Source organism: Syngnathoides biaculeatus, chromosome 15 (assembly GCF_019802595.1).
Source record: "Syngnathoides biaculeatus isolate LvHL_M chromosome 15, ASM1980259v1, whole genome shotgun sequence".
Lineage (NCBI taxonomy): Eukaryota > Metazoa > Chordata > Actinopteri > Syngnathiformes > Syngnathidae > Syngnathoides > Syngnathoides biaculeatus.
The window spans coordinates 10,554,098-10,568,265 of record NC_084654.1 but is presented as its reverse complement, the minus strand read 5'-3'; the positions used below and the strand labels follow the sequence as shown (position 1 = coordinate 10,568,265).

Below are 14,168 nucleotides of genomic sequence, written 5' to 3'. Positions count from 1 at the left end.
TGTCGGAACAACTACGAAATTATGGAAACGCTTTGACAAAGGTCGCTCAAAGAAAAAAGTATGAGGAGTACCAAAGTTTTCAACAAAAATGGACAACCTATGTGAAGAGGGAGTGTTCTGCGGTGTGTCCACATTCACAAATGGGCAGTATGGCAAAGCATTCGTCCTTAATGTTGCCAATTAACATTTTCCCAACTTCGCATAAAAACAAGATAATCAAGCGAATAAAAGACAGGCCTTTGTTGGCAAGAACCGTTCACCATCGCACAATCATGAAGGCAAATCAAATTGAATTTTGTTCACGATAAACAGACGGAAGTCTCAACGCCTGCATGAAGCTGAATCTAACGACATATCATGGTAAGAAGTACTTTTGTCATCATTGGTTAGCAACATCATAACTATGTTATTTAAAATAATCTGCAGAATATGATTTTATCTCCAAAGGCATTTTTGTTCAGTCCTTCTCAGTTGTTATAAATTATAGCTACATGGGCCGAGAGCGCCCTCTTACAGTTGTCAGTGTGAAAATAACCAATATGTGACTCGAAAAATGGATGGACGGATGTAATAATGTGTTAATAATTTCACATATAAGTCGCTCTGGAGGATAAATCGCACCCCCAGCCAATCTATGAAAAAACTGCAATTTATAGTCCAAAAAATATGGTACTACTTTTTCTTTCCCCAAACGGGTTTTTGAGGTTTTCCTTGGCTACTTGGGAGTGTCTTTTTCATCCGATGGCTTTTTCATCCGATGGCTCATGAAGCCCATTAAGAGTTGTACCGATAAACTTGACTTGGTATTTTTGCTTTTGCTTCCACTTAAATTTAAACACTGCAATGGACACAAATTATTTGTCACGCAGAACGAAAATTTCACTCCACATCTTTAAACCATTCATCCAGGATCTCTGGGTATATTTACAACAGAAAGTTTTATTTTTTTTATCAGGTGTGATGATGTGTAACATGTGTTTATAACAAAATATAATAATTTAGTGAGATGACACAATACAATACCGTAGGAACTAAAATGGAGAATTGCTTATCGGACAGAAAAAAAATATATTGGTCTTAGACTTCAGATAAAGTAAGTAAATGATTGTGATGACATTGAAAGTAGATGCTGCTTTTCTTGTTGATACGAGATAACGTAGATTTTTTTCATTTGTAAATTAAATGTAGATTTATAAAAAGATTTTACATTTTTAGTGTTGTAATGATAATATAATTTTCAAATGCTGTTTTTCAACCAGATGTGCTCACTTGAAGAAAGCATCCATTTCGCAAGAATCGTTTCCTTTAAAAAAAAAAAAAAAACTGCCCCCTTTGTCTTGGCAAGTGCTGTATAGCCAAACTCCCGCTTTTGTATTTCTGTATACAGAATTTTACTTCTAATCTCCGATTTAGGATTACCCACAAGTCACCCTGAGTAAAACCGAAACCCTGAGTGTGTTTGTTTGTTTTCTCCTGTGTCAAGCAGATGATGTTGGATTTCCCTTATGAAGTGGCTGACACCTTGTTAACTTAGTAATGGATACGGATACATCCTCTCCATTATTGAGCGGCTGAGAGCAGGAAGAGAAGGAAAAACTCTTCCTCTTTCACCCCGACTCTCACCTTTTGTCTGTGTGAGCTACTGATGCTGTCAGTGGATTTCTATGCAATTTCCCATGTCTTCTCGGATACACAGAAGTATTTGAACTGCTTTTAACCTCTAACTTTTAAAATATAAGAATTTTGTTTGTGGTAATTACCCTCACCAGCCGACAGCATCTCTTGAAGCAGTCGTCTGTTTTCTGATGATTGCATTAGACAAATTGCCACAAATAGTTAATAATGTGCATCATGACCTGAAAACAAAATCCGATGAAATGACACTGAAACCCAAGGCTGACAGTATACATTATCATACATTTTGAAAGCATACTTGATTCTACTGTACAGTACTGTGAAAATGAGTGATAAAATTCAACTCAATGATTCTGCTGTTTTTAATGACTGATGTTTGTCCATCTTAAATAGAGCCATTTTTAAACTTTCTGTTCAGTGCACGACAATGTCATTTTAATTAGGTTTTTTAAAACACATTCTTTTTCCAGAAGGTTATTTGAATATCAATTAGTCTGTATTTAGTGAAAATCTTTACCGCTCAAATTAATTTACTATCGATCAAACTGTGACAAGGAGGTCAAGGATAAAAGAGGATTTGTATGCCGACAGAGTTTTATTGTGGAACAGTGGACTTGTCAAGCTGCCACTGTGGTTTCTTTATATGCTGATAGATATTTATTGAGAATTATAGTCGTAGAGTCAAAAAGAACAAAGTTTTTAAAGGGGAGTGACAGAAAAAGCAACAAGGAGAGCAAGTCAAAAGGTAACTCAAGGATATAGTAAAATAACACAACAAAAGATAAAGCACTAGCTGTAAACAATATGAGGAAAGTAAATCTTGAAACGACATACCTGTGTAATACAATGACACATTGGATTTGAGTATAGTCTGGCGTCGTAGTGCTGAACCCTGTGAATAAAGGACAAGACAAGATGGGACAGGAATGGACTGAAGAGCGGCAGGAGCAGAAGCATGCAAGACAGAAGTCGTGGTTACAGTGAATGAACTATACAATTGAAGTGTGGTGGGAGTGGCCATGTAAATTATAAACATCTATGAGGCCAGAGTGTAAGTGAAGGGATACCCAAGAAATTTCCAAAGGATATAACCATTAACAGGCTTGTATAGCATAGTAAATTGCGAGTAATGTGCACTATGAACTCAATTTACAGCAGGGGTCACCAACCTTTTTGATGCTTAAACTGTGAGCATCAATTATATGAAGGGCTACATGACCTGTTTGCAGCAAACTTCAGAAACGCAGTTCATTATACATAAAATATCTATCCATCGATTTTCTGAGTCGCTTATCCTCACAAGGGTCAAGGGAGTGCTGGAGCATATCCCAGCTGTCAACGGGCAGGAGGCGGGGTACACCCTGAACTGACAGACGACAGTCGCACTCACAATCACACCTAGAGAGAATTTAGAGTCTTCTTAGAGTTATTTTTAATATATTTATTATGGACTTGCAACAAAGCCAAAGTATCATCCTTGCTTCGAAGAGTCTTGTTCACAGGACGAGCTCCTACACACAGATGCAACAGTGTGTTCCTAGAAGTTGCCAAGGACAACTCCATCATAACCAAAGAATGTGCCACATCATCACCAAAACTGTACCTTTGTTCATTTCATCTGCTCACCCCTCCCTTTGACCTTATGTGTTTTCTAATAAAAAAAAAGACTACATGAGAGGCTGGTTCAGAATGTGTTTGGAGGCTGTAACTGGCCTGTCTCTCACGTCCTCCTGATCAGAAGAAAAACAACTTCTTGTCCATTATTTTTGCAACTATTCCAGAAAGTTAGGTGATAAACCTAACAATTCTCCAACCAATGAATGTACAGTATTTAGCACGGGGAGAACATGCAAACTCCACACAGATGGCTCCAGGATTTGAACCCCGGTCCTCAGAATTGTGAAGACAATGCTCTACAGCTGCGCCAACGTGCTGCCAGCACAAATACTACTACTAATAATAATAATAATTTGTGGCCTGTGCTATTTTTAGAACATGCCTGGCGCATGCCTTAAGTGTTCCTAGCATGTAGCGGGCACCACATTGGTGACCCCTGGTTTACAGAATACAGTACCTGTCACTCTAAATAAATTAATTTTTTCAGTTATATGGTCATCGTCACTTTTTTCCACTGCCAATTGTTGGGAGCACAACAAAAAAAAGACAGGAAAAGAAAACGCAAAGCATGCTTGTGACTTTGAGATGCTCGCTGAACTGAAGTCTCGCGAGATTTCCTGACATGATACATCGACAGTGTTTCCAACTAGCTTGTTCCCGTCGGGTACGACCTTTTTAATGAGAATCCCCTCGGCAGCATTCGTCTTTCAGTGTCAAACTGCGTCATTTTCCTGTAGTTGCGATGTGGCTGTGCACCCTTCTAGCGCGCCGGCGATATCAGACCCTTCACTCACTTCCAAGTCATGTTTTCGCCATGCCAAATTAGCAGCCAGCCTTTGGGTCAGCGCTGAGACGGGGAGAGCGTGTCTGAGTGAAAGGCAGCAATAGGAGCAGCGTGCACGCTTCTCCACAACTGGCTGCACACTGCATCTTCAAAGTGTGGCCTTTTTCTTGCTCTCTGGCTGGCAGAGCCTGGCTGCTCGCAAAGACGCCAAACAAAAAAGCTTGGCTGTTTGACTCTGATTATACTGTCAATGTGGGAAAAGTCAGACAGTTTTATACATCTTCTGTTGCATCCCGGATGTTTCTGATGTCAAAAGGTCATGTAAGTTGGTGTTTATTGAGACTCGAGCTTGTCCAACGTAGCTTCAAATCTGAGAGTTGATGTGGGCCCGGCCGGCTGGTTCGTCTGGCGCTGTTGTCACAACCAGTTAAGGTGTGGCGGCAACAAGACACAGTCGAAAGCTTGATTAATGACTTACACGGTTGTTTACCTTTTTACCTTTTGTTGCATTATCTCTTCAACTCACTGCATAGTCGCGCAATTCATCGCTGATCCCGCTGAATACAAGAAGTACTGAACCAATAACAGGTTTTGCAAGCATCAGTAATGTGGCTCTTTTGCTTGTGAACGTTAAAAATTCTTACTAAGCTAGATCAAAATCTTGTTTGTGGGAAAGATGTCACTTTAGTTGAGTAAAAAACAAAGCTTTATTTAAATTTTTTTTTGTAGTGAGTTTTATGTTTGACATCCGAATACCAACAGTTACAAATTTATTTTGACTTTCAATAATGAACCATTTGTTGCTTTTAAATAATTAATTGGTATTTATGTATTTTTATTTCAAATAATGTCAAATGTATGGGAGGTTGTTTCAGAGGTAATCAACTTTTACATTTAATTTATATATGGAATATATTAACTCCGAGAGTACTTGTAATACAAATACTGTAATGCAAATACTTTTTGGGATTATATTTTAACCAGATGACTTTTACTTCATTCCTTCCTCTACACACAGTAGTATGTATTTACTCATTATACTTTCCTTCCCAAAACCCAAGACAGTAATATTGGTTCACCACTTGTATATTTGTAAGAGGTGTCATCATCTTATTATCACTTATCGGTAATCAGAATTTGGCCCAGAAATGTACTTGAGGGCAGCCTTGAATGCTGGCCCACAGAGGATCTCGCTAATGGTAACATGAAGTAACGCAGTATATATGTCAGAAAATGTGAAATAAGTTACAGATGGGCATTTTGGCAGAACAACAATTGGACAATTAGGTCGATGTAGGATCTTCTTGTCTGTTGTAAAAATGCTCCAAACCAGGTCTGTGTTTGTCATTAAATGACTTAAATATTTATGGTACATATTAGTTTTACACTAAACCCAGCAGTTCAACGCTCTCAACCGCTTTATGGGCATTTGGCCGTGTCCACTGAAGACCAAACACGGCGCCGGAACCTCTTGAGATCAAATGTGAAATGACACGTTTCATTTTGGAAAGCCGAATGTCATCATGTCGCGTCTCGGCCCATTTTGGCCCTTTCAAGCATCCGGTTGATGTGGTGAGCTGGCAGTGCAAGTAAGAACATGGCGAAGACACATTTATCATCCTACAGACTCCAAAGCTGTAATAGTGCCTGCTTGGAAACGTCGGGGATTGTCAGCTCAGAGAGGGGGGTCGGAAGAAAATGGAAAGTAAACAGAAAATGACCTGCATGGCAGACACTTCCTTACTATAAATTCATCAGAAAGAATAAATAATTACTCACTTCCAAAGTCATCTCAGAGTATTATTGATCTTGTACAAGAAATTCTGAACGGAGACGATAATAATTTGCTCACGTATTTGCAGCTCCACGCTTCTACGCTTCTACGCAAATATTAATTGAACATGTTCCTCGAACTCCTCGCTGCCAGTCCCAACTTAAGCCCCACAGCAATGAACAGACATGAACATCTCAAATGTTTTAAACTCTGCTTGACAAAAGCTGACTGTATGTTCCACCGTTGTCCGTGTTTGCATGCACTGTTTCCATGGCGAGTCCATTTATTTGAAACTCTAGACATGAGAGAGAAGTGCTGACACTCGCCGTCTTTGTAACGCAATGTGACGCTAGGCCTATGCGTTCTTTTTGTTTTTTCCTATGTGTGTCTCACCTGACCCAGCTTTCCTGGGATGATCTCTGGATGACTTAAAATGGTGCAAAGAAAAGCCGGAGACAAGGGGAGCGTTACACCCCCGCAGTACAAAACTTTGTCAAATGCATTGAGTCTTCCACCCGGGAAATTTTGAAGGAAAAAAACTGAATTGTACATGTGATAGAGAACCCCTGTCATCTTTTGACGGCCGCCTGGAGATTTGTGTGCGGTCAGTTTTAAAATGCTTCACAATTACAGTCGTCTCCCCTTAGGTCAAACAACATCAGAACCTCCAAAGTTGAATGCAGGATGTTCTGGGATGCTCGTGAACTTTTAATGCATTTTGTATTTTCAGATGTCTATCAACTTCTTTGTCTTCACTTGGGGGCCTCCTGAGCTGGAACCTTTCCCAAATGGCTGTGGGGGAAATGCCGAATACGCTCTGGAGTGGTTAACAGCCAATCATAGGACAATTACATATAATATACTGTATAGACAGACATTAACACCCTCCTATTCCAATTTAGGATGTTCAACTAACCAAGCGTGCAAACTTACACAAACGTGGGCCCAAAAGCTGGGTTCAGAACTATGAGGCAGACCTGCTAATTACCTGGATAATTTACATCATATAAACATTTGCTGAAATTAAACTTATTTTGTCGGAACACTAAATGTATAAACATGAATATTCTTACATGGATCAGGAAGAAGAAAAAAAACTGCTACCCACTGAATAAATAGATGAAATAAAACAGAATAATGCACATATTGACAAACAGAGAAAAGGTGGACATGAGGAGCAAAGCCGGGTCAAGGTGAGTCATTGGAATTTGTAGTTTTTAATTTTTTTTGAATGACAACTGTAAAAATAGATTTACAACCATATAGTAAGATTTCAACAGCAACCTATTTACTTAAGTTATTTCCTAGCCTTTGTGATGTCAGTGTTACCCATTTTAGCCCTATTGCACTTAGTAGCTAGCACATTCTGACTTTCGATGCTCACTCAGCTAAAGACTCCTGGGATTTGCTGAGATATTCTGTCGTTACGTATTGACGGGTTTTTTTAGGCATTGTTTTGCTGAAAAAGGATGTTGAACTACACATTGCCTGACTTGAGCAGCCCTCAAGTTGGGAAACTCCAGTGTAGCTCCGTAATGCATACATGACACTATTCATGTTAACTCAATGTAGATCATACTATCACACAATACTTCAATACACACACCACCTGCAAACCCATATGAATTATGGTAACATTCATCTTTTACTGGCACTTTGTGAGTAGTATGAATTTTGCTAATTGATATAACAGTTCAACTATTTTTTTGCCTTCTCCATATAACTATGCACATATAGAATAAGGATTTATTTTTAAAAACACATGTTAGTGTAATGCAGGACAATTCTATACTACTTCAAACTACACTACCATAGTTTCATTCGGCTTGTCCCTTTCGGGGTCACCACATATGTTTGGCACAATTTTTACGCCGGATGCCCTTCCTGACGCAACCCTTCTCAGGGAGTGGAGGCCCCAGTGGGATACGAAACCACAACCCCTGGTTGAAAAATACATTTGTCAAAATGTCTATAGAGCCGGCATTCTAATGGCAGACATTTTAATACAATTTTTACATACTGAATCCTCCTAGATGGTGCAGGTGTATTCAATATTATGGTCAGTGTAGAATAACATGTAACATAAATTTTTTTTGTGCGCTGATGTCATCGTGCACAGAGAATTACAAAGAGGGCCACAATGTTCCTCTGCCCGTAATGAGTTGGAAACATCCACCCAAACGGCCCACCTGCTGCCCATCCAGCACTGAGAACACAGTGGGGGGTATCACAAGCTCCCCTGATTGATGATCACGGGTCCTGCAGGAAGTAACCCCGCCACCATGAAGGAGTGTTTTCCGAACCCCGAGTGGTATCCGGGAAAACATGAGCGACTTCAGTCAGGCAGCATGTGCGTGCTCATCGGCCGTGCTAACGTTTGGGCTTAGTGAGTCTCGTGGGGCTTTGCTGCAAAAAGGGGAGGAAAGGAATCAGGGGGCAACAAAACACAGCATGGAGAGGACCCCCAAATCCTACAACATGCCATAAAATTGGAACAGTGGGACATTTCCTTCAGTGAGCGGACCAGAACCATTTATACAAAGAGGAGCAAAAGACGATTTCAAGAAGAAATACTGATAATTCAGACCTTATGTTAGCTTATGTTGTGTGCCACCAAATAATAAGGTTATGATCAATACATTTTGTATCCTCTATAAATGCAGACCACTATATAATGTGCTGGTCATTTTCCATATTTCCATTATTATTTCCCTTTATATACATTTATTGTCTTCATTTAATATGAGCTGCAATCTGACACACACAGAGAGACACACAGACGTATCCACACACCCACACGCACACAAATTCTAATGCAGTGCTTGTATGGGGTTACATTTTGTAATAGGTTATAAGAATACACCTCCATATATTCTGTCATAGAAATAATTATGGATTAAAGATCACTTTGAGATGATCACTCTCAAATAACTTTATATAAAATAGCTTTTGCAAATAAAAGTAATGCATCATCTTTTCTTCCACAACAGTATTTTGTCATTGAAACAGGAATTGATGAATTTGTTTAATTCTTTTTCAGTATTGTTGTTTGTTTATTTGCAAGCATGCTTTAGATCTGCAGAGTTAATGTCTTATGCGTGTGTGCGTGCTCGTGCGTGTGTGCCTGTGTGTATTTTAGGACATCATACAGGTAGTGTATATTAAACCCATCCATCTATTGTCTGTGCAGGTCGTGTCCTCACTAGGGTCACAAATTTGAGATGGGCCAGTGGAAGGGCTCACTCAGGCCTCTTCCTTCCTTCAAAAATGCTTCGATATTGCTACTAACATCATTACATAAAACCCCGATTTATTTCACAAGAAAGATGACGACAGTGATGATGAGTTGGCCAACCACATTCTTTCCTGACCACACAGTTTCGCTTTAATTTGCAATCATACACGTTTGTTTACAGAAGAGAAGGCCAACACCTCGATTCAGGTGTGAGGGTCACCTGAAAGTCACAAACACGAGTACACAATACTGTACTGGCTTCTAGCTCAAGGGTGAGTAAGCTTGTGTTTCAGTCGCAGTTAAGCGGCTGACCTTTCAACTGAATCTGTCATCTTAACACACATTCACGCTCTGGAAAATTAAACATGCCTTCCATCCAACTTTTTCAGCTGTTGCAAAACCATTTTAAATGCACTAAAAAGTGTGTTCACTTTGCAACAAATAACCCAGGCATATAGAAACGAGAATAACTTTGCCGTGATGTCAGACAACAAGCCCTCATAAATGTTGAGGGAATCTATTAAAAAGCTTAGAGAAGACCACAGAGCACACATCCCAGTTTAGAAAGAAGGAGTTGGATTTTATATTCATGAGGGGGAAACGCTCACATGCTGGAACTTCATGAGGCTTCATGTGAGCAAATTGGTTGTATTTGCTGTAGTTACACACCATCAGGCAACTTGCGCCATCCTCCTGAGATTGCCATCATGGCAGCTTTCATTACACGACAGATAACATCGGTGGAGGCGCCGAGGCTGTGCACTACGCTAGAAAGGTGGGGTGGTTACACCTGAGTGCCCTTCCAGCTAAGCGCCCAAATAATGACCAACAAATATTGTAATTCCAGGAAACTCTCAAATTAGGCTGAGGTGAAATCTGCAGGCCATTAGCAGTCGAAAAGTGCAAGACCTGCTGGAAAACAGGCCAATAAAAACAATGAATGCCTGCAGCCAGAAAATGCTTCGGAGCCATCACATTTTCAGTTTTGTGATATTTTTTTTAACTGTCTCCCTATGTTGAATTGATCTTAAAATAATATCAGCTGCAGAAACACATGGAAATTATTTTTTAGACTTTTAATATTAAATGAAATTATAAAAATATATATGTAATTAAAACTTTGGCAAATATTCAACATTTAGACATTTTTTTCACGACTGCAGGATGGTGTTGAGGGCACAAATGAAGACACATTAATAGCTTTTTTTTTTCTTGTTTACCCCTCAATGACAAACTGGACATGCAGAACTCACATATATATATATATTTTTTTTTTCTTCTTCTTTTTTTGTGACAAAATATTTGTATTTTGGGGAGCACCGCTGCATCCATGCAAATTTACATTCATAAAGCCAGACTGCCTGCTTAGGCTTGACTGCGTCCACAAGGTGAAGAGCGGCCCGTGTTTGATTGGGTTCACACTTACTGGAGTTGAAATGAGTTCAGTTAAGACTGATTAGGAAGCTGCAGCTAAAAGTCCCTGTTATGATGATGAGGTAGGGAGACTGAGTCCATGCACACAGTTCAAGTCTTCATGCTGCTGCTGCTTGCTTAGCGGACTGGGGGGTTTTCTTTCTCCTGAAATAAGTATTACAATATTATATAGATACATCATATGTCATGTTTTGTTATTTAATGTTTGATTCTGGATAAGCAAGTATATAGCCTCTATGTAATGTAGTGTATCTATAATATGAGCTGCATAACATTTTAAAGTATAGTAATGATAAATAGCTGTCAATAATAAAACATATTTTAATGATCAGTTTGTATTGTACAGAAGATTATTTCAAGGCTGTACAGCATATTATTATTGTTTTGTGTGGTGTGTGTATATGCATAGGCCCTATCATACCAAGATCTCAGTAACGTTTTAAGCTTAAACGTGTACTGTACGTGTGCAATTCTACACAATTGCAAACAATAAATATTTTAATAAATAAAATGAAATGAACATCTTCCTGGTATTCTCAATCAAAACTACGACTGATCATTTTTACAAAGGCATAATGGGATTCAACTGCGCATGTTTCTTGAATAAATTGGCCGACGAGAGCGCTCACCCTCTAAGTGGCAAATTGAGGATCTTATTATTTACATCAATAGCTTGCGGTTTCATTTATTTATTTTTTAACACTATCATGTACCTTCTCGGGGGTGGTGCTTGAAGGCCATGGGAGAGTGGATCTCCCCAGCGTGCATGCTCATCCCGCTGCCCGGGTGGGACAGGGCCGGGCTCTGCGGCTGCCAGTGGTGGTGACCCGGGGCCACGTAGCCGCCCGCTGGCCCGCTGTACACCCCGTACTGGTTTGTAGGGGTGTACGCGCACGCCGAGACATAACTGGACAGTGTGGAGGAGGGCTGTGCAACATAGACACGAAGGTCACAAATGATTTACTGTCATGGAAATTGAACAGTTTAAAAGCCCCGATTTGATCAAATAGCCTTTTTTTAATGTATGCGCTCAAATATTCCGAGGGAAAATATTGTTTATAACAACTGGATTATTACCTGCGCGTATTTGATGTCAGCATCAATGGCTGCTTTGTCGATGCCGTTGACCGAGTGAGCTGCAGGGAAAGCTGCTCGATTGACGCTGCTCCACTCCTCCATTTTGGTCGGGTACCCCTCCGTCCCAGCAATGGCTGATTAAAAAATAATAATCATTTGATGTTATTAAAAAAGGCAATGTTTCCATTATTTTTTATCTTTGTAATCATATACGTCACAAATCCACTTCCCAACGACGCATTCATTCCGTTAGATAAATCTGGTAACATATTCGACTAAAAAAAAACTTTTTAATTTAATTATTCTTTGTTTAAAAAAATCCGTTTAATAATTTTAATTACTATCATAAGCAATGATTAGTCGTGTCTAAACACGCAATGTAAAACACGCCTAGTGCTGCGTTGTAGGTTTAGTCTAAAACGCATTTGATGTGAATGATTAATCGTCTTGTGCATTTTCCTAAGCGAATGAATCCATTTTTAAAAGTGTATGAAAACCGAAGGACTTGGTTCACTGACTTGAAAGGTCACGAGAAAACGTCGAAGGATTAAGGGGTGATTTCGTTGACGAGGAAGCTGTTTGCACTCACATCACGCGTAAAAAAAAGGCCCATTGTGGACACAACAGGTTGGCCATGAGAATAAAAGCGGACGGTTGCATTCGGCTCACCTGCGGGGTCCATGAAGGCTCGAATTCCCAGGATGTTGCTGACGGTGTGCGCAGAGGGCCAGGCCCTGGCGATGCTGACATGGCCCGGCGTCACCGGGACCCCTGGAGGGGAGCCCATTTTGGCGGCGGTGGGGGACATGGTGTTGGAGTAGGGGTACGGATAAATGTGGTTGTAAGGGAGGCCGGCCTGCGCCGAGGCTTGCTTGCCACCTTCGTACTGGCTGGGCTGGGACAGATTCCCAATCTTGTTGCGTAAAATCCTGCTGATGGAGCTTACCGAGGGCACGTTGTACTTATCGCAAACCCCGTCCGCCAATAGTCTGTCTCGGATTTCCCAGGCAAAGATCCCGGGGTCGTTCTGTTTGTATTCCCTGATGTTTTTCACCACGTTGGGCGTCGTGACGCGGGGTTTGCTCCCGCCGATGGCGCCCGGTAAAATGGAGCCGGTCTCGTTGTAGCGCGCTAGGATCTTGCTGACGCAGCCGTGCGAGACGCGCAGTTGCCGGCTGATGTCGCAGGGTCTGATCCCGAGCTGGGCCAGCTCCACGATTCTCAGCCGAATGGCGTTGGGCAGGGGTCTTCCGTTGACGAACACGCCGCCCAGTTGGTTGACCTCTCCATAGGTTTGCTCTGCCCACACACACACACACACACACACACACACACACACACACACACACACACACATAGAAGGCACTTCAACGATGAATTTGTTGTAAATTATTTGGAGTCGGAAACGTGCTTGCAACAACGAAACAGTAGCGTCGGGAGGGGATTTATTTAAATCACCTCCAACTTCTTTGCTCGTGAAAAATGGCGTTGCTGAAACATTTCTATAGAGATCACTCGCGACAGAAAACGTCGCTGTTGTTGTCATTTTATCATTTTAAAATTATTCTAAGCAACGTCAGCATGGCTTCTGCGCATGGGTGCCGTTGTCTGGCGAGGAATTATTACTTTTTCGGCGCGTCCATAAGCTTCAAATCAATGACGCGTGCAATAAGTAAGATACAGTTTTACCCATTTGCCTCTTCGCGTCCCGTAATGTTTGCAAATACACAAGCCTTCTTCGGGTGGCGCCGGAGTGAATGAAGTAGGACAACAGCAAAAAAAAAAAAAAAAAAAGAAAAATATATAGTCCACTTAAATGGCAGCCTGCAGCTGCAGCGCGCGATGCTCTTCTTATAAGCGCGTGCAATAGTGGTGGCCACGAAAAAGTGATCTTCGTCCGATAAACGCAAATTGAACTTATCCCGGGGAGTCGGGACTTTGCTGGAATTAATTTGACGCGTCCTCTCCACGTCAATCTTTGCTGCTCGATGGGGAGGTTGTGCCTCCGTTTCATTGGCCCGTCCGGCCTGTGCGAAGCTGTCAGCCAATACAAAGCGCGTCCGGTTGGGTTCCGTGCAGCCTCCTGCACTATTTTGCATAGGGGAAGTGGCAGAGAGGAGGAACGTTTCATCCAACACGAAGCCTCCCGGTAAGAACTCGAAGCATATACACGCACACTGGATGCACACGGATGACGCAAACTTTACGGACGAAAACAAAAAAACGGACAAAAATGGCGGATTTCCACGAATCTTTTTGTTTAAATTATTTTTGTCAAGTGCTCTAAACTCGCAGTAGTCAACTTTTCATCATTAGCACAGTTAATTAACTTTCAAACTAACTATGAAAAATGTGTAAAACGGAACTATTTGCGTTGCCCCGTTGGGATTGAGGCATTATCAATACAGTAACATATGTTGTGCAATTCGTAACTTGCAATTACATTGCATTTATTTTAAACGTACAGTGTATGCAATGATTTGTTGGTTGTTTTCACGAAACTAATTATTAATTTCAAATACATGCGTGTAAACACGTTTTTCCCCCTTCTTCTGTAGATAATTAAACATGCTGACAGTGCAGAATGAATGCAAAAGCGCGAGACTTCTGAG

General features: G+C 40.9%; 1 protein-coding gene across 3 annotated transcripts; it reads right to left on the bottom strand.

Moving 5' to 3' along the window:
* Positions 1 to 8,920: 8,920 nt before the first annotated feature.
* pax1a (paired box 1a) lies at positions 8,921 to 13,494 on the bottom strand. 3 transcript variants are annotated; one of them, XM_061843859.1, is made up of 5 exons: positions 13,246 to 13,494; positions 12,226 to 12,855; positions 11,557 to 11,690; positions 11,193 to 11,406; positions 8,921 to 10,623 (listed from the first exon to the last, which is right to left on the bottom strand). In XM_061843859.1, the coding sequence occupies exons 1-5, from the start codon at positions 13,247 to 13,249 to the stop codon at positions 10,529 to 10,531; spliced, it is 1,077 nt and encodes a 358-aa protein (XP_061699843.1). In that variant the 5' UTR covers positions 13,250 to 13,494; the 3' UTR covers positions 8,921 to 10,528. The 3 variants fall into 3 exon arrangements, with proteins under 3 accessions (XP_061699843.1, XP_061699841.1, XP_061699842.1); XM_061843857.1 differs by having other exon boundaries at positions 12,226 to 13,494; XM_061843858.1 differs by lacking the exon at positions 8,921 to 10,623 and having other exon boundaries at positions 11,185 to 11,406; positions 12,226 to 13,494.
* Between the last annotated feature and the right edge of the window lie 674 nt (positions 13,495 to 14,168).

Coding starts and splice junctions, on each gene's coding strand:
- pax1a (XM_061843857.1), bottom strand. CDS start 13,102: ATGACAACAACAGCGACGTTTTCTGTCGCGAGTGATCTCTATAGAAAT. Junction 11,691..12,225: donor AGCCTTCATGGACCCCGCAG/GTGAGCCGAATG, acceptor TTTTTTAATCAG/CCATTGCTGGGACGGAGGGG. Junction 10,624..11,192: donor CAAGCACCACCCCCGAGAAG/GTACATGATAGT, acceptor TACTTATTTCAG/GAGAAAGAAAACCCCCCAGT.